The 18,978-nt window shown below is 43.5% G+C and overlaps 1 protein-coding gene across 1 annotated transcript in view; it reads right to left on the minus strand.

Annotated features, from left to right (window-relative positions):
- RHEB (Ras homolog, mTORC1 binding) overlaps positions 1-7,744 on the minus strand; it is a 47,658-nt gene extending 39,914 nt beyond the window's left edge. Inside the window, exon 1 of the mRNA XM_082845979.1 lies at positions 7,354-7,744. Coding sequence (XP_082702105.1) covers positions 7,354-7,405 — 52 coding nt within the window. The 5' untranslated portion in view covers positions 7,406-7,744. The remainder of the gene's footprint in view (positions 1-7,353) is intronic.
- Positions 7,745-18,978: the final 11,234 nt, after the last annotated feature.

Genomic DNA, 18,978 nt, shown 5'->3' on the forward strand with positions numbered 1-18,978 from the left:
ACCTCACCCCAAACTACACAACAATGAGAGGCCAAGTCAACCGGCATTTAGACATTCTAACTCTCCCCAGGCTTCAGTGATTCACCGCTTATTATACAGGAGGAAAGTTTCCCTACAGTCCCTGTACAGCCAGCTCCTGACCACCTTTTCCAACCCCACTTCTTCTTCCCACCTGGCAACGCCTGGCTGCCCCAATCCCTTCCGCTGTCAACATGTCAAGTTCTTTCCCGCCTCACCATCCTGGCCTCGTCCGGTGCTGCAGGGCCTCTCCTGGAGTCTCCTCTAAGACCGCGGTCACCGCATCCCCTTGAACAGGAGTGACCAGCAGTCCAGCAAGATCCCGCACACCATGCTTCGATGGCTCTCCAAGTACAGTCTGCACAACTCTGGGGGTCCCTTGAGACTTTTTCAGGGGGCTCACAAGTCAAAACTATTTCCATAATACCATATATTATTTGCCTTTTCCACTATGTTCATATATGCACAAATGGTGCTAAACCAGTGGTGGGTAAAACTGCTAGACTGGTGCCCCTTAGCACAAATCAGACAGTGGTCACAAACTGTAGAGGACAGTCATTGTATTCTTCACCATCGTGCACCCACAGCAAAAAAGGAAAAAAAAAGCCACGCCATTTTTACTTAACAAAGTCCTTGAGGAAGTGGTAAAAATTATTTATTTTATTAAATCTTGACCTTTAAATACATGTCTTTTTAATGTTCTGCAGACAAAATGGGATGTATGAATAAAGCATGGCTGCTACACACTGAAGTGTGACGCTGTCTGGGAGAAAAGCACTTGTGCAACGGTTTGGGAAGTGGTCTGAAACAGACACTTTTATCATGGAACACCATTTTTACTTGCAAGAATGACCAACAAACTATCATTGTTTCAGATGTGGGTATCTGGCAGACATTTTCTTGGAAATGAAAGAAATGAGACTGTCATTTTAAGTAAAACTGGTAGCATTTTGCCAACAATCAAATTTGAACTCTCAAGAGGAATTAGAATTCTGCATCACTCAGAGTGAACTTAACAGCTTCCCAATATTTAGATTTTTCTGAGGTTGATGGTGATATTAAAAATGTCATTTAAAGAAATATCGGTATATTGAAATGCGTCAAAATGTGGAAGGATCTGCATAACAGTGAACCAATATTTTCCGAATTACCAACGTACGATGTTCCCAAATCAGGTATGGGTAGCAGACCCATTCAAAGTGCAAACAAACCAACAGAGTTCAGTGTAACAGAGTAAAACAAACTTCATCCACATGAGTTTAGATGCTACAACTAACTTCTAACAAACTACCACTTATGGAGTCTTGGTTCGATGGTGTCAAAGAATACCCACAATTACCTGAAAAAGTAGTATTAAAATGCTCCTTCCTTTCCCAGGTATGTATCTGTGCAGGCTCATATACTTTAATTATTAAAGTAACATATTGCAATAGAATGAATTCAGAAGCACATATGAGAATTCAGCTGTTTTTTAAACCAGGTATTGAAGATACTTGCAAAACTGTAGACCACCACCAAAATCCCAGTTGCTTTTTTTTTTTTTGGCAGAAATTTATAAGCCAGTCCTAAAATTCGTATGAAAATACAAGGGACTCAGAATAGTCAAACAATCTTAAAAAAGAATTAAGTTAGAGGGCTCACGCTTCCGTGTTTCGTCCTTCTCTGTTCAAAGGAACAGAGTCCAGGAATAAACCCGTACATTTATGGTCACGTGGTTTTTGACAAGGATGTCAAGACAATTCAGTGAGGAAAGAATAGTCTTTTAACAGAAGGTGCTGGGACAACTTGATATCTACATACAAAAGAATCAAGTTGTACTCCTATCTCCCAACACATACAAAATTTAACTCTGAATAGATCATAGACCCAAATATAAGAAATAAAAGTATAAAACATTTAGAAGAAAACATAGTGGTAAATCTACATAGCCTTGGATTGGGCAATGGTTTCTTAAATATGACACCAAAAGTACAAGTGACAAAAGAAAAAAAATAAATTGGACTTTGTCAAAATTTAAAATTTTTGCTTCAAAGGCCACCATCAAGGAAGTGAAAAGACAACCCAAAGAATGGAAGAAATTATTTGCAAATAGTATATGATACTTCATACCCATAAGGATGGCTGGTACAAGAAAGACAGATGAGCTAATTAATTATTAGAGAAATGCAAATCAAAACTACAATGAGGTACCACTTCACACAGGTCAGAATGGCCATTATTAAAAAGTCAACAAATAACAAATGTTGGAGAGAGTGGAGAAAAGGGAACCTTCCTACACTGTTGGTGGGAATGTAAGTTGGTGCAGCCACTATTGAGAACAGTATGGAGATTCCTTAAAAAACTAAAAATAGAACTACTGCATGACCCTGCATGCAGTATGTTCACAGCAGCACTATTTACAATAGCTGAGACATGGAAACAACCTAAACGTCCATCGACAGATGAATGGATAAAGAAGATGTGATACATATATACAATGGAATATTACTCAGCCATAAAAAAGAATGAAATAATGTCATTTGCAGCAACATGGATGGACCTAGAGATTATCAAACTAAGTGAATTTAAGCCAGACAGAAAGACAAATACTCTATATCACTTAAATGTGGAATCTAAAATATGACACAAATGAACTTATTTACAAAGCAGAAACAGACTCACGGACATACAAAACAAACTTATGGTCACCAAAGGGGAAAGGAGGTAGGGGGAGGGATAAATTAGGAGTTTGGGATTAGCAGATACAAACTATTATACATAAAATAAACAACAAGGTCCCACTGCATAGCACAGGGAACTATATTCAATACACTATAATAAACCATAATTGAAAAGAATATGAATATATATATTACAGAATCACTTTCCCGTACACCAGAAACTAACACAACGCTGTAAGTCAACTGTATTATATGTCAATAAAAAAATAAATAAATAAAAAATAATAAAAATTCAACAAAAAGACAGATAACAAGTGTTGGCGAGGATGTGGAGAAATTGAAACCAATTTCAACGGTTGGCTGGAATGTAAAATGGTTGGAAAACAGTTTGACAGTTCTTCAAAATATTAAACATAAAATTACCATACAACCCAGCAATTACACTCCTAGGAGTATACCTAAAAGAAGCGAAACACGTCTACACAAAAATCACACACACAAAATGTGAAATACGAATGCTCAGAACAGCAGTACTTCTAATAGCTCAAGTGTAGAAACAGCCTGCATGTCCATCAATTGACAAATGAGTGAACAGAATGTGGTATATTCAAATAATGCAATATTATTTGGCAACCAAAAGGAATGAATTACTGATACATGCTACAACATGGATGAACCTTGAAAATACTTATGTTAAACGACAAATGCCAGGCACAAAAGACCACGTATACATGATTCTATTTATATGAAATGTCCAGAATAAGTAAATTCATAGAAACAGAAAGTAGATCAGTGGATGATAGGGGCTGAGGTGAGGAGAGGATGGGAAGTGACTGACTGCTAATGAGTAGAGTTTCTTTTCGGGGAGATGAAGGTAAGTAGGGATCGATATAACCCACATGGACATCAAAGTAACATCTGATATAACAAAGAAGAAGCAAACTCACAGATACACAAAAGTAACGGTTAGCAGTGGGGAGAGGCAATACAGGGGTGGGGGATTAAGACGTACAAACTTTTATGTACAAAATAAGCTACAAGGATATATTGTACAACACGGGCAATACAGCCAGTGTTTTATAGTAACTATAAATGGAGTATAACCTTTAAAAATTGTGAATTACTTTGTTGTATACCTGTAACTTATATAAACATTGTACGTCAACTATACTTAAAAAAAAGTCTAAAAAATTACATTAAGCACGGGAAGTCATAATCGCAAATTCAAGCTCTGATTATTCTCTTGTACAAAACAATGTATGACATTGAAAAAAAGTTAATTTCAAGCTTCAACACAAGGTGGTCACTATAGGACTATCCCCTCCCACAGGTACACAACTTTTTACCTTAAAAATTTTCAGGGGCTTCCCTGGTGGCGCAGTGGTTGGGAGTCCGCCTGCTGATGCAGGGGACGCGGGTTCGTGCCCCTGTCCGGGAAGATCCCACATGCCGCGGAGCGGCTGGGCCCGTGAGCCATGGCCGCTGAGCCTGCGCGTCCGGAGCCTGTGCTCCGTAGCGGGAGAGGCCACGGCAGTGAGAGGCCCGCGTACCGCAAAAAAAAAAAATTCAATGCAATGTGTTAGAAAAGGATAGGATAATTAAAAAATATACAGTAAATCAGAATACAATTGGACTATATTCTACCGGAAACAAATTTAATGACATCTTTCCCTCTGAAGTATCCAAATCAAAGGATGCATGTTCTTTACTACCTAAAAGATTTTGACAAGGTAGGTAATAATTTGAGTTACTTTTACTGAATTGCCTTTTACCAAACCACAGAATTGTTTCATTTTCTCTCTTGAGATCTTTCACATTCCTGTGATTCCCTCCTGCTTGTTAACCCCTAAGGCTTACGTATGACAGTCTTTTGATGATGGTCTAATGGTAAACTCCATTATCAAAGCTCTCTGTAGAACATTCCAGTGAAAAAGGTGCCAGATTTTATTTGAAGATAATTAAATGACACTATAACTTTAATTCGATTAAGTTTAGTTACCTCCTATCACGGGACTACTCGTTTGTGTTAGAAACAATAGATGTAAGGGAGCTGGTACATTTGGCCACCACTAAAACAATTACTACAAAGCACTCCCTGAAAGCCAGCCTGCGTTACAGGTGACGTGTCCTAAAAGGCTTAACATTGTAAATAACAGGAAAAGTACTTCAGGGGGGAAAAAAAAGAGTTGTATAAATTACCTGAGAATTAATTATATTTTCCTCACTGGTAGGTTTATCAATGTTTTTAGAAAATACAAAATTTGAACGCCAAGTAGTAAAACAATCATTGCACTTGCTAGTTTTATCTGAAGGCAAACTTTTAAAATAAACTTACAAGTATTTTACTAGTCAAACTGGCATAAGATATTTAACCGAAAGAACATTCTAGGAAAGGTGTGGTTTCTAGCTTAGCCTTTTCCCACCCCCAGTAAATATGACACAACAGCTTAGTATCACAAAGTAACACAACCTAGAAAAGAAACACAGATACTCAAATTTCTCTAGCATAGCGCCATTCGCAAGCAAGCGTGTCAGTAAACTCAAGTCTGAATAGTGAATAATTCTCTGAAGAGTAGCTACTACATGGAATCAGGGAATCATCTCCTTTTTTGATGCTGGCAAAACAAAAGCGCCCACAACTACAAAATGTCCTGGTTCATAACAAAGGTAAACAATTGTAAAATCAAATGCAAAGACTGGGAATAATTTAACCTCTGCAAAATACATTTCACTTTAATCACCACATATGAAAATAAATACGGAGAAAATGACGTAGGATATAGCAATATGACATACTGAAGGCACAGAAAACAGGGACTGAACTTACTCTGTGTGCCACTGGAGGCTAATTTAGCACAGTATTTTATTAACAGCAGTTTAAAATAAATGTCAAGTGAAGGCAAAGGGGTGACGTGTCACATCTGGGTCTTTAGGAGCATGATGACTAGAAGGCAGATAAGACAGAATGGGTTTCGACTGGACATAAGGAACTTCTTTAGCAAAAGAGGGATAAAATGCTAGACTTGCTTACTGAAGACTGGAATCACCAGCTCCAGAATTTCAAGGGGTCAATAAGTCGGGATCTTTTGGGGCATTCTCCCAGTTTAGATCAGGTAGCCCAGGTACAGGTCACCTGTAACTTGATTATTCAGAGACTGCTACGTTTAATTAGTGGGCACTCTATCTGATTAGATAGAACTCACTCAAGAGCCTAGATATGTTATAGTCCCACACTTCAAAATGCAGAGAAGCAAAGGGCTCCGTGGTTCAGACTGCCAATAAAGGTGGGATGCCGGGTTCCATACAGGCATTCGGGACGGTCAGGGACTTCAAAAGCCTCCAGTTGAGGCACGGTTCCTTCATGGCTGCAGCTGTTAACGCTGTCACCTGTTCTTCCCCCACACGATTTGGCATTGCACCCTACAGGAGTCACCCCTATCTCTACACAAGCGTCTCTCAGCCTCTGATCTTGACTCCCCCCTGCACCCCCCAGCCCTTTGACGGAGAGAGATGATAAAAGGATGAGTAAGCATGCTGTAGCTAGTCTTGGGCAAAGAGCACAGACCTTGGCACTGGCCGTGGAAAATGGGGGTGAAGAAGCAGAACAGAAAGCGAGCGAGCTCGGGGAGTCCGTCCAATGAGCAGCCGGCAGTTACAAGCCTTCCTCCTTCTGCAATCACCAGAGACTCCAAACCTGCTTGCACGCCCCCGCCCCACTGTGGTCAAGCGCACATTCTCCTGAGGCTCATTTACTTCTTAAAAACAACATGAAAAGATAAAGGTAATTTCTCCAGGCTGCCCGTTGTCAAAGACCATAAAGCCTCACCCTGAAGCATGGCTAAGTCCAACGGTTCTCTTTTCTCACTCGTCTTCTAGCACCCATTCCATCTCCACTCCACCCCAGACCACCTCCGTTCGGCAAAAAAGCGACTGCCACCAACAGTTGCAAATATATGTCAACATTTTTCGGGGGTGGGGGGGGAAACTTTTGAATTACTTCAACAGCCTGGTTACAAGTACCTGACCTTATTTTTTTCCCAAAGAAAAATAGGACACCGAGAGATCAAAAATTCCTTTCTGTGCCCTCCTACTTCGGCCACTGGCAGCATCTAAGGGGCTTCCGAAGAGGACTCTTCCGAGTTTCTTCCGTAGGAAACTTGCCCTTACTAGCCAAACGTCCTTTAGGTCCCTGGTTTTCTTTAAAATGCTGAACTTCACAGACAGAAAAACCGCAAGGTGCTATTTCCTTTGTTAAAATCCCACGGACTTTAATTGGGGGTGGAAAGGCTAGCAACGATCACGACAGCTCGCCGCGGGGAGGTGCAAAGGGACAGGTGCGGCTCCTGCCTTTGCGGGCCCCGCGGCAGTCGGCCGAGCGGCAGACCCCGTACCGCCTCTCCGGCCCCGGACCAACCTGAGCTCCCCGTCCGCCCGCGGCCTCCCAGACACTTCCCGCCGCGCCCGGGCCGCCCGCCGCCGCCCCGCGGGCCCGGCCGCGCCGCCGCCTCCGCTCAAGATGGAGGTGGCGGCGGCGGCGGCGGCGGGCGGCTGGTTACGAAACGCGCGGCCGCCACATGGCCGCGCCGGCCCCAAACTTGGCCGGGCCCGCCGCGCCCCAGCGCCCAGGCGAGGCCGGGCTCGGGCGCGAAGAGGCCGCACGGCGTCCGCCACTCACCCACAGACCGGTAGCCCAGGATCGCGATCTTCCGGGACTTGGACTGCGGCATCTTAGCGGCCTCCTCAGCCCCGAGCCAACCACATCAACCGTGGCGGCGGCGGCTCCTGTGCTGCGATCGGTGGCGGCCGCGCCGGGGCACAGCGGCATCCAGGGGCGGGGCGGGCGGGCGCGGCTGCCTCGGCTCCTCGCTCGCGCGCCCAACCGCCCGGAACCGCCGCGCGCCCCGCCCCCAAACACGCCCACGTGACCGCGCGCCGCCGCAGGGCCCCCAGACAGAGGCTCACGTCAGCGCCGCACTCCCGCTGCGGCGGCCGCCCTCGCCCCCGAAACGCACGAGGTTGCGTCGGGCGGTGTTTTACTTTAAACGGAAAAAGAGAGGACGCCGAGATGCCCCCGGAAAAATCACGACTGAAACTCGCTGCGTCATGACCCTCCCACCGGCTTCCGCCGCTTTTTAATTACACCAGTTCTCTCCGAGCGCTGATTGGGCAGTTCTAACCCGCCCGCACGATGACGCGACGGAAACTCCTTCTCCCATTGGGGGCGGTGGAGAGGAGGAGCCAGAGGCGGGGCTGCTTGCCCGGGAGCTAAAAATAAATTCGGACTGGGACCGCGCGGTTGGGCACCAGTGAGGTTTGAAGGCTTCGAACTTCGTAAGGGTCGGTGGCGGACGGGAGGGGCGGAGAGAAGCTAGCTCCCCAGTGATTGGTTAGGTCGGGGTGAGGAGGCGGGGCAAGGTGTGAGAGATGCGGTGATTGGTGGAACGCTGAGAGGTTCGTGGACTCCCGCCCTCTGAGCCCTTAAAAGGCACGAGGCGCGTGGCGGTTGCTCGCTGGGCTGTTGGTTGGTTAGTACCTTACTCGTGTTTTTTTTTTTTTTTAAACTCTTTGCTATATTAGCGTTAGTAAGTCTGGGTTTGATGATGCAGGTGATGACTGAGTATCATCCATGGGTGAAGGACCGTGGGAAGAATGGAATATGCGTTAATTCAAAATGTTATGCATTTCATTGAAAAAGTGCGCACCCCCCAATTCTGGTCTCAACCCTGGGATTTGCGGATCCCGCACACCTCACGGGAAATAAATAGCGCAAGTTGACACATCTTTAACTGTCAACACCTGCGTGGCTAATTAAGTAGGCAAACGTAACACCAGCCGTTGTTTGTTGAGAACTCTCCAGAACCGTCCTTCCGAGGTGGGGCGCGGGGGGCTGGAGGGGATTTAAGACCGATGCGCCTGCGCTCTGGAGTGGGTTGACCTCTTCGGTAAAGGGACGCTGTTGTATTTACCACAAAAGGCGCACTAACAACCCCTTTTTCCAGTGGTGCTGATGAAGGGCCCTGGGTGTGGCACCAATTTTGGGGTACAAGAAGGGACGCCAGCCCGGGAAGCCTGGTTCCTGCAAAAAGAAGGTGAAAGCCGGGCCCAAGAAATGAGGATGCGATCAGAGCTTTCCGTCATGGTAGGTATTCTTGTCCATGGCGGTTGCCAAAGAAGCAGATACCCACTAATCCTACCGATGTCCCCTGTTGTGCTCGGGCTGAGTGGCAGCGTTGACCAGCGTGGCTGAGTGGGACCACCGCTCTCTGGTCATGGCCTCTCCCAGTGAGCACAGAGGAGGAGCCCCCAGTAAGCTGAGCGGCAGGGTAGGATTCCTGGTATGAAGATTTAGAGGTGACAGCCTCATACAGACGCCTTGTTGAGTTAGAACACTGGCGTTACGGCAGAATCCTTACACCATCCCGCTGAAGTACTCAACAGGAGAGGGGGTGTGCACATATTCATGTCCTGGGGCGTCTACAGATTGAAGCATCAGGCCACCAGCTGGAAGTGAGCAATGCCTTTAAAGTTGTATTTTATCTAAATGGATTTTTGCATTTCTACTCTAATTAGTTGAAATATTTTTTAAAATTCTGGTCAAATGTGTAATTTTTATCCTGTGAATTTGGATGCACCTACTGCAGTATTTTGAACTGATGGCACTAGACTCTCTAGTGTGTTGTGAAATCAGCTTAGTGGATTTTTTTTTTTATTAAATAGAAGAACAAATAAAAAAGTAGCTTGCATAGTAAGGGTGAGTATTGTTTCATGACACTTCTGTTGTATGTATATTTATAGTTATGCTATATATGTGTATCGTATACTGAGTTCCATTGTAAAATGTACTTCTTACTGTGCATTGCGTCAAAAAGTTTGAAAGCACTGTCCTAGCCTGGGAGTTGTAGGAGTCCAGACTGGGAAATGCACTTGTAAAGGACAAATTCATTCAAGAAATGTTTCAGTTGTGTTAAAGCCCTTTAAGGCCAGACCCAGGAGTTCTGAAAATTCCTTTATTCCAGAATGGGGAGAATTTCTTTGGTTTAAGAAATGACTCAGATTACCTAAAATATTTGGGATTGATGTATGAATTCACATAGAAATAACTGACTGCAGCCAGACCATATAGAAAATGGACTTGCTTCTGAATTCAAAGTACAGTTGACCTTGAACAACACCGGTTTGAACTGCAGGATCCACTTATACCCGGATGTTTTCAGTAGCAAATACTATAGTACAACACAGTCCAAGGTTGTTTGGATCTGTGGATGCCGGGTGGCAGATACAGAGGAACTACGCCTCTGCATACTGCCTTCTCTCTGTGTGTCCTTCTGTTGCCCTGGGAACCAAGAATCCTGTCTCTTCCATTTAAATTCCAGAGAGAAGACATGGTGAGGTCAGCTAATTAACATTATCTCTTGAGTGAGGAGCTCATGCTAAACCTATAGGTTGGCCAGGTTAGGCTCCCTTGGCCCAAACCTCCTATGTAGCTGGTCGTGGCAGTTCATGGCAGTTACTTGAAGCTTCAGCTGTTCGTTATTTGGGATTATATTGTGGGATGTCATTTCTAAGGCCAGTGACATCTGACTTGTAGTCGGAACTAATTCCCGGAGGTAATGTACAAAACGTCTTTTTTTCTACATTGGGTTAGACTAAGAAAGAGAGGAGTGAAAATCACTACTATGCTTATTTTTCCTAGAAAGACATCTGTGAAATTATTTTACCTTTTCGCACGTGAAAGGGTGACCCTAAATGAAAGTAGGCATGAAGGCGTTTTGCTGTTGTCTTGCGTTTTGAGTATTTGATGAAGGAAGACTAGAAAAAGAACTAGGCTTACCTTAACCTTGGTACAAGCCAAATCAGAGTGGTCTGTTACGCCTCACATAGGGTATTGTTAAAAATCAAACAGTCCAGATTTGGGCAGCATGCCAAGGTCATTTCATTGTGTGGTCTTGTGAATGAGAGAGCGGTTTCCTCGTCAGGGCCTTGGTAGGCCTGGCCTCAGTGTCCTAGCATGAGGGCATCATGCAGAAGCCATGCCCCCGACTTACCCGGGGCTGAAAGAAGATCCTCTGTTTTTTCCAAAGCCAGGGGATCAGCCTGGCCCAAACCCTGAGGTGTGGGGTTTCATGAGGTGCTCCCAGAAGCGGGAAGTGGAGTGAGCCGGGGTGGCCCTCAGTCTATGGCGTGGGCTGAGTGTGAGAAAGGAAGTCGGCTCAGCAGGAGCTCTGAGGACAGGTCAGGCCTCTGCAGTAGCTGTAGATTATTCGCCATGTGAGGGGATGAATTGTTAGTGACCAGGGTTCTTGGACTCTTTAATGAGTAGAAATTGATAGGAGGTCAGATGAGAAATTCAGACAAGACTTTACTGGGACTTGTGCTGTAGCACGAGGGAGCTAGAACAAGTAACAGGTGCCTTTGCTCGCTCCCTGAGGGCGGGTGAGTTGGTCCCTTAAATGGGGAGAGGATGGGGGCCGATTGGTGGGTCCGGCTGGAGGTGGCTTAGGTGGTCTGCCCTCCCCCTTGGTGATGCTGTGTGCAGGGATCATGCTTTTGCTCCTGGTACCTCAGATGTGGCAGTTGGGTTTTGGCTTTTTTGTATCTTATTGTTCATAATTGGCCCCAACAATACATGCATGCAGCTATTTTTAGTCCCTTTTAGTTTCTTTGTATTCTGTTGCTCCAGGACTGGGGAGAGGAGATGTTTCTCCAGGTGCAAGCACTGCAGTGAAGGGTCCCAGGTCCCAGCCTATGTCAGAATGTGTCCCCCACAAAGATATGTTGAAGTCCTAACGCTCTCAGAATGTAATCCTATTTGGAAATAGAGCTGTTGATGATATAATTAGTTAAGGTGAGGTCATACTGGAGTAGGGTGGGCCCTAGTCCAATATGACTGGTTTCCTCATAAGACAAGAGGAAATGCAGACACACACACAGACGGAGGTAGAGACTGGAGTGATGCTACCACAAGCCGAGCAGCACCTGGCGCTCCCAGGAGCCGGAAAAGGCAAGGAAGCGCCCTCCCCCAGAGACTTCAGAGGGAGCATGGCCCTGCTTCCCTCTGAAGGGAGGGTTTTAGACTTCCGGCCACCAGAACTATGAGAAAATAAATTTACTTTTTTTTTTCCCCATGGGTTGTGGGATCGTAGTTCCCCAACGAGGGATTGAACCCAGGCCCTTGGCAGTGAGAGCACAGAGTCCTAGCCACTGGACCGCCACGGAATTCCCTTTATGTTTTTTTAAGCCTCAGTTTGTAGTATTTTGTTAGCAGCAGCTCTAGAAAACGAACCCGTCAACTGTCCTCAAATTATCAGTAAAGTTTCATTTAAAGTTTGAATCTAGTTTCTGCTGGGCGGTGGGTGAAATTGGCCTTCTTCTCAGCATCCCAAGCCAGCTTGTGCCTAGGGGGAGTGTTCACTAGCAGAGTGCTAGCTGCCCGGCAGAGCAGGTCCTGAGGGTCCCTGTGTGGCCATCAGGCATGATGGCTGGAGGGGAGCAGCTGCTCCTAAGAGCCCGTGCAGCAGCAGCAGCATCTGGGGATGCTCGGGAGAAGCGGGGGGCCAGGTCCTTGCGATAACACCAGGCGATGGCTTGGCCACCGAGGCTTCGATTACACATGCTCTTCAAATGTGCCTTAGATGTGGAATTTAGTCACAGTGCTCATAAGCCACCGAAAGTTATAATTACCATAATTACCATCTGAGAGATATTCACCATTGGTTCCTCCTCCTATGTGAAGAGTCCTCAGTGTTGGGTTTTATCCAGCGTGTTGGGATCCAGGGTGTCTACCATTGGTGTGCAGGGGGAAAAAAAAAAGAACTTCTTGTGTTTTTTTAACATTTTTATTTTAAGAATAAAATAATTGAGCTTTGCTAATATGTAATACTGTGTATGGATTGACATGGCACCGTCATGGCAGACGGTGGCATGTGGTTGAGAGTCCGCCTGCCAATGCAGGGGACGCGGGTTCGTGCCCCTGTCCGGGAAGATCCCACATGCCGCGGAGCGGCTGGGCCCGTGAGCCACGGCCGCTGAGCCTGTGCGTCCAGAGCCTGTGCTCTGCAGTGGGAGAGGCCACAACAGTGAGAGGCCCGCGTACCTAAAAAAAAAAAAAAAAGAAACCATGAATTGATGAGAATAAAAATGCAATATAAGCACACACTAAGAAAAATAACAGGGCTACCACCTCTTCCTTGTATGAGCTTTTTGACAGCTACATTAAAGGTAAACATGATAATCTAATCATATCTTACAAGAAGATGACCAAAAAGTTTTACAAAAAGGTAAAAATTAAGAGCATTAAAAATATGGATTCACATCCACTATCATTAATGATGACTAAGTGTAATTACACCTTGAATTTAGCTGATAATGTAGTGAATATCCCTTAACAAATAATGAGACGTTTAAAAACTAAGCATCCAAAACACTAAGGCAGCTTTTACAAATTTTTCTGCGGCTTTTTTCTTTGGAAAATTTCAAGCATATATGAAAGTAGATTAGTACAGTGAACCCCAGACCCATCACTTGCTTCATTCAATATATACCGAGTCATGGACCATCCTGTTTCATGCTACCCATTACCCACCCACACATGGATTGTTTTGAAGTAAATCCTAGATGTCATACCATTTCATTCATAAGTGTATAAGTATTTTCTCTGAACGATGACTCTTTAAAAAAAAAAATGTAACATGCCATTTTTACTCTGAAAACAAAGAAAGCCAATTAAGGAATCGTTAATACCATCAAATAGCCAGACTATTCAAATGTCTCTTAATGTGTCATAATTTTCTTTGCAGTGTGTTCAAATCAGAATCTAATTAAAGTCCATATGGTGCAATTGGTTGCTATATCTCTCAAGTCTTTTTTTAAAACAAACTTTTATTTTTTAGAACAGTTTTAGATGTACAGAAAAATTGGGAAGATAGTGTAGAGAATTCCCACATGCCTTGCACCCAGTTCCCCCGTTATTAACATCTCACACTAGTGTGGTACTGTTAGAATTAATTAACCAATATTGATTCATTATTATTAGCTAAAGCTCATACAGTATTCAGATTTCCTCAGTTTTCCCCTAACACCCTTTTTCGGGTCCAGGGTCCCATCCAGGACACCCCGTTACATTTAGTTGTCATGGCTCCCTAGGCTCCCCTTGGATGTGACCATTTCTCAGACTCTTCTTGTTTTTGATGACCTTGAAAGTTTGAGGAATGCTGACCAGGTGTTTTGTAGGTTGTTCCTCAATTGGGATTTGTCTGATGTTTTTCTCAGGTTTTGGGAGGAAGACCACAGAGGTAAAGTGCCATTTTCATCACATCAAAGGTGCATCGTATCCCTGTGACCGACCACTGTGGTGGTTGTCCTTGATCACCTGTCTGAGGTGGTGACTGTCAGCTTCCCCACAGGTAAGTTACTCTTCTTTCTCCCTTTCCATGCTGTCCTCTTTGGAAGGAGGTCACTGTGTGCAGCCCTCACGGACGGGGCTTTATGCTTTACCCTGGTTTCCTCCTGCCTGAAGAATTTCCTTTAGCATCTCGTATAGTCTCTGGCAACAAATTCAACATTTATTTATCTGAAAATTGTCTTTATTTCATTTCTTTAACTTTTTATTTTGAAATAACTATTAACAGATAGTTTAAAAATAGTACAGAGAGGTCCTGTGTACCATTCTCCTGATGGTAACATCTTACATAAATGGGGCACAATCTCAAAACCAGGAAATTGGTACAATCCACAGAACTCATTCAGAATTCACCAATTTTACATGCACTCATTTGTGTGTGTGTGTTCTATTCAGTTTTATTACATGTGTGGATTTGTGTAACCAAAACCACAATCATAATACAGAGCTGTCCTATCACCACAAATATCTCCTTCATGTTATTTTATTCTTCTACATTTTTGAAAGACTTTTTATTTTGCTGGATATAGAATTTTAAGTAGACAGCGTGTGTGTGTGTGTGTGTGTGTGTGTGTTTAGTATTAAAGATGTTCCCTTTTCTTCTGGCCTCCATTTTTTTTCTGTTGAGAAGTCAGCTATCATCTTGTTAATTCCTTTATGTAATATGTTCCCCACTACCCTTCTGCTTTTCAGATTTTGTCTTTATTTTTGGTGTTTAGACTTTGACTGTGATGTGCCTGTGTGTAGTTTTCTTTGCTTTAATGCTGTTTGAGGTTTACTGAGCTTCTTAGATTTGTGAGTTACTGTTTTTGATCCATTTTGGAAAACTTCCCTGCCAACATTTCTTCAGGTGTTTTTTTCCTGCCCTCATACTCTCTCTTCTCTTATTCTGGGACTCCAATTTCACACATATTAGACAGTTTGATAGCTTTCTACCAGTCACTAAGCCTCTGTTTTTCTGATTTCTAGTTTAATAATTTAAAAAATTTTGAACAACATATTCTTCGGTTCTAGGATTTCCATTTGGTTCCCTTTTATAGTTTCCACCTCTCTCCTGAAGTTCTCCCATCTCTCCCCAGCATACCCCTGTTTTCTGTAAGTTCTTTTTTTTTTTTTTTTTTTTTTGCAGTACGCGGGCCTCTCACTGTCGTGGCCTCTCCTGTTGCAGAGCACAGGCTCCGGATGCGCAGGCTCAGCAGCCATGGTTCATGGGCCTAGCTGCTCCACGGCATGTGGGATCTTCCCGGACCGGGGCATGAACCCGTGTCCCCTGCATCGGCAGGCGGAATCTCAACCACTGCGCCACCAGGGAAGCCCTGTAAGTTCTTTAACATGCTTATCATAGTTATTTTAAAATCTTTGTCTGCTAATTGTAATGTCTGGATCATTCATAGGTCTACTTTTATTGAATGACTTTTTTCTTGATTATAGGTCATTTTTTGTTTCTTTTCACATCTAGTAATTTATATTTTATGGTGGCCATTTTAGATGAAATGTTATAAAAATTCTGGATTGTGTATCTTCTTTTGAAACCTGTTGAGTTTTGAGTTAATATTTGTATGTGGTGAAAAGTATGGCTCAAAGTTTCTTTTATTTTTTGCACATGAATATCCAGTTGTTCCAGCACCATTCATTGAAAAGACTCTTCTTTCTCCACTGAATTGCTTTTGCATCTTTGTCAAAATTCAGTTGTCCATATATGTGTGGGTCTATTTCTGGACGCTCTTCTGTTCTGTTGATATATTTGTCTGTCATTACATCAACATTATATTGTTTTGATTATCATAGCTTTATAATAAATCTTGACATAAGGTAGTTTTATTCCTCTAATCTTGTTCTTTTTCAGAGTTGTGACTAATCTAAGACCTTTGCATTTTCATATGCATTTTACAATCAGTTTGTCAGTTTCTACAAAAAAGGCTGCTGGAATTTTGATTGGCATTGTTTTGAATCTATAATCAATTTTGGGAGGACTTACATTTTAGTGATACTGAGTCTTCTGACCCATGAGCAAGGTATATCACTCCCCTTATTTAGGTCTTCATTAATTTCTCAGCAGTATTTACTACTTTTCAGTGTATAGGCTGTATATATCTTTTATCAGATTTACTCTAAGTATTTCATATTTTGATGCTGTTACAAATGGGATTTAAATTTTTTGATCTTTTGATTGCTTGTTGCTTGTATATAGAAATACAATTGATTTTTGACTATTGATTTCTTATTCTAAAACATTGCTAAACTCACTAGTTTTCGTAGATTTTTTGTAGAAGTCCATTCGCTTCTCTACGTAGATAATCATATAGTTTTTGTTGCTTCTCATTTTGGATGCTTTATATAATTTTCTTGTCTTACTGCACTATGATTCTGAATAGAAGTGGTGAGAGCAGATACCCTTGTCTTGTCCTCTCCTTGATCTTAGGAAGTAAGCAGTATAAATTTCATCATTAAGTGTGGTGTTGCTTGAGGACAAGATACAATTGGTTCAGACTCCCCTACCTTAGCAAGAGATGTTTATATCTTAAATCATTATGAAAAAAGAAGCATTGACTGGTATGCCAGTTTTATTCCAGAAATGGCCCATCAGCAAGGCAAGGACTTCAGTTTCGAGTACCCCTAGGTTTGAACTCCTGCTCTGTCTCCTAAAATCTGCACAGCCCTGGGCAAGCCACGTGACCTCCACGTGCCTCCTGGGCCCAGTGACGGGGCTGAGTGAGCCGACACTCAGGAAGGCTTAGCCTGTCATCTTGTCCCTTTACTTTGCTTTCCTTCTTTTCTCTTTTGAGATCAGATTAAATGCTTGATTCTGTCCTCAGTGTGACATACAGTATGTGATATGGCACTGAATATAAAGTTTCTTTTAGCCTTGTTTTCAAATTATTCTATGATACCTACTTTTCTCTGAATTCTTTCATAATATCAGTTCATTTCTTGTTACTTGGTCTTTAATGTGGTTTTTGTTAAAGATTTCATTTCCAAGGAAAGGCCAACTTTCCTTTGATTTTGATAGAAGAAAGATTAGCTACATAAGTCTTTTGAAATTAAAGCGAGTCAACCAAAACACAAACATGCAAGGAGTATCAAATGCTTCCCTGAACTAAAAAGGTTCCCATCCCAGAGCTTCTAAAGTTGGGAGGGCTCTTTTGCTCGATCTTTAAGGAGGTAGCCCAGAAGAAAAGAAAACCAGCTACAGTAGTTAAGAGGAGAGAGGAACAGCCAGCTGGAGACAAACCAATGAAAAGCCTTAGAGGCAGCACTTGGCTGAAGGAAGAAAGAGATCTGACCTCAGTGTGCTATACAGAGGTCTTCCCTGAACTGGGCAGTGCCAGGCTTGGTTCAGAAGTCTCCTTTGTTAGTCGGATGTCAGCATGACCAAGGTCAAGGTCGAAGAGGAAACTTACAAAATGGGTTGGATGTTAAAAAGCAAAAAAACAACAAAACAGGTGATGTGCCCAGATAAACTACAAGAAAGAAGCCAGCTTGAATTTATTGTGTGTAAGAAAATTTGGCTGTGAATTTTCCATAAGAATTGTAATTTTTAAGATTAACGCAAGCATAAAATTAGCCAGCCGTCAAGAGTTCAAGAAAATTTGTCATTTAGTGTGTGCCGTACACTAAATAGTAAAAATATTCAAACAGAATTTTGGGAATAAGCATTGTGCCCTGGTTGAACAGTAGATACCTTATAAAACCTCACTTAACAGTACATAAATTCTGAACTGAAATATCCCATCCTGATTTGGAGTATAGCTTTGTCTCTGTGTTTGCTGAAATGTAGAAACTCATTAGTAACTTGAGCTAATATTAGATCAAAGTCATTACGTTAGTACATTGAGTCTGTATGGATAGTTTTATTTTCAACTCTAGTGAGCAGAACAGGCAGGGTGCTCGCTGGTTAATTATACAGCTGCTTTCTGGGGAGATCTTGGAAGGCTTTTCATGCCCATAGGGTGCTATGGGGGGGTTTCTTCCTGCACAGGTGGGCGTGGTCTGTGTGACGTGACTCTGCAGTTCTGGCCCAGCGCTGGCTGCATCAGGATGGGCACCTGACCCAGGGCTGGCCTGCTCAAAGCCTGGCTCGGAAGGGTGATCTCATCTGTGCGATTGGCTCAGCTTTCCCAGCCCCTCGGAGCTTGAGTGTAAGGTGTGTCAAGTCAGAAGCAGGGTAGAAGCTGAAAGACACACAGGGAAACAGGAGCTATAAGCCGCCGAAGACACACGGCAGAGAGGGGTGCAACAAGTAGAAACAGGGGACAACTGCTGCTCTTGGGGGCAGCAGAACCCAAGTGGGAGAGCAGTACTGCCGTCCAGAGCCCACTGTGCCTCACCTTTACGTGTAACCTGTCACTAAGGCAGTCAACCTATAGCTTTTCTCAGGAGCCAGGACGCAAGGCAAGGCCTTTGCTTATTAACTGGCTGGTTCTCAGGAGCAGCTCTTGTGCCATTGCGTGAACTTGGTACAGAGTTGGCCATTGTCAGTATTTAGTCAGAATACTTACAGAGGGAGAGGTGGATGGGCCGGCCAGTGATGCAGTCAAGAAAAGTATCAGGGGGTAGAGCACTTAAATTCTATACAATTGGAGGGCGCGTATCTTAGGAATGATGGTAATTTGGTGCTTTTCAAATCTCAGATTGTGTGAGTAGATTTCTGTTAAACAAGAATTATTGATTATGACAGTTGTCAACATTTTGTAACTTTAGTTTTGCAGTTTTTATTCCACTCATGGCCCCCCTTCCCCATTGAAGTAATTGCTGCAAATTGGGTAACCCCGGAGGCAGCCAGGATTACTCACCGTCACTGGATAGATCCATACAACCAAAGGCTCATTAGCTCAGAGTCAGGCTTTTTCTTAAGTAACCCTGTCTTAGCCCGTTTGGGCTGCTGTAACAAAGTGTCACAGG

Source organism: Leucopleurus acutus, assembly GCF_964270905.1.
Source record: "Leucopleurus acutus genome assembly, chromosome: 9".
Classification (NCBI taxonomy): domain Eukaryota; kingdom Metazoa; phylum Chordata; class Mammalia; order Artiodactyla; family Delphinidae; genus Leucopleurus; species Leucopleurus acutus.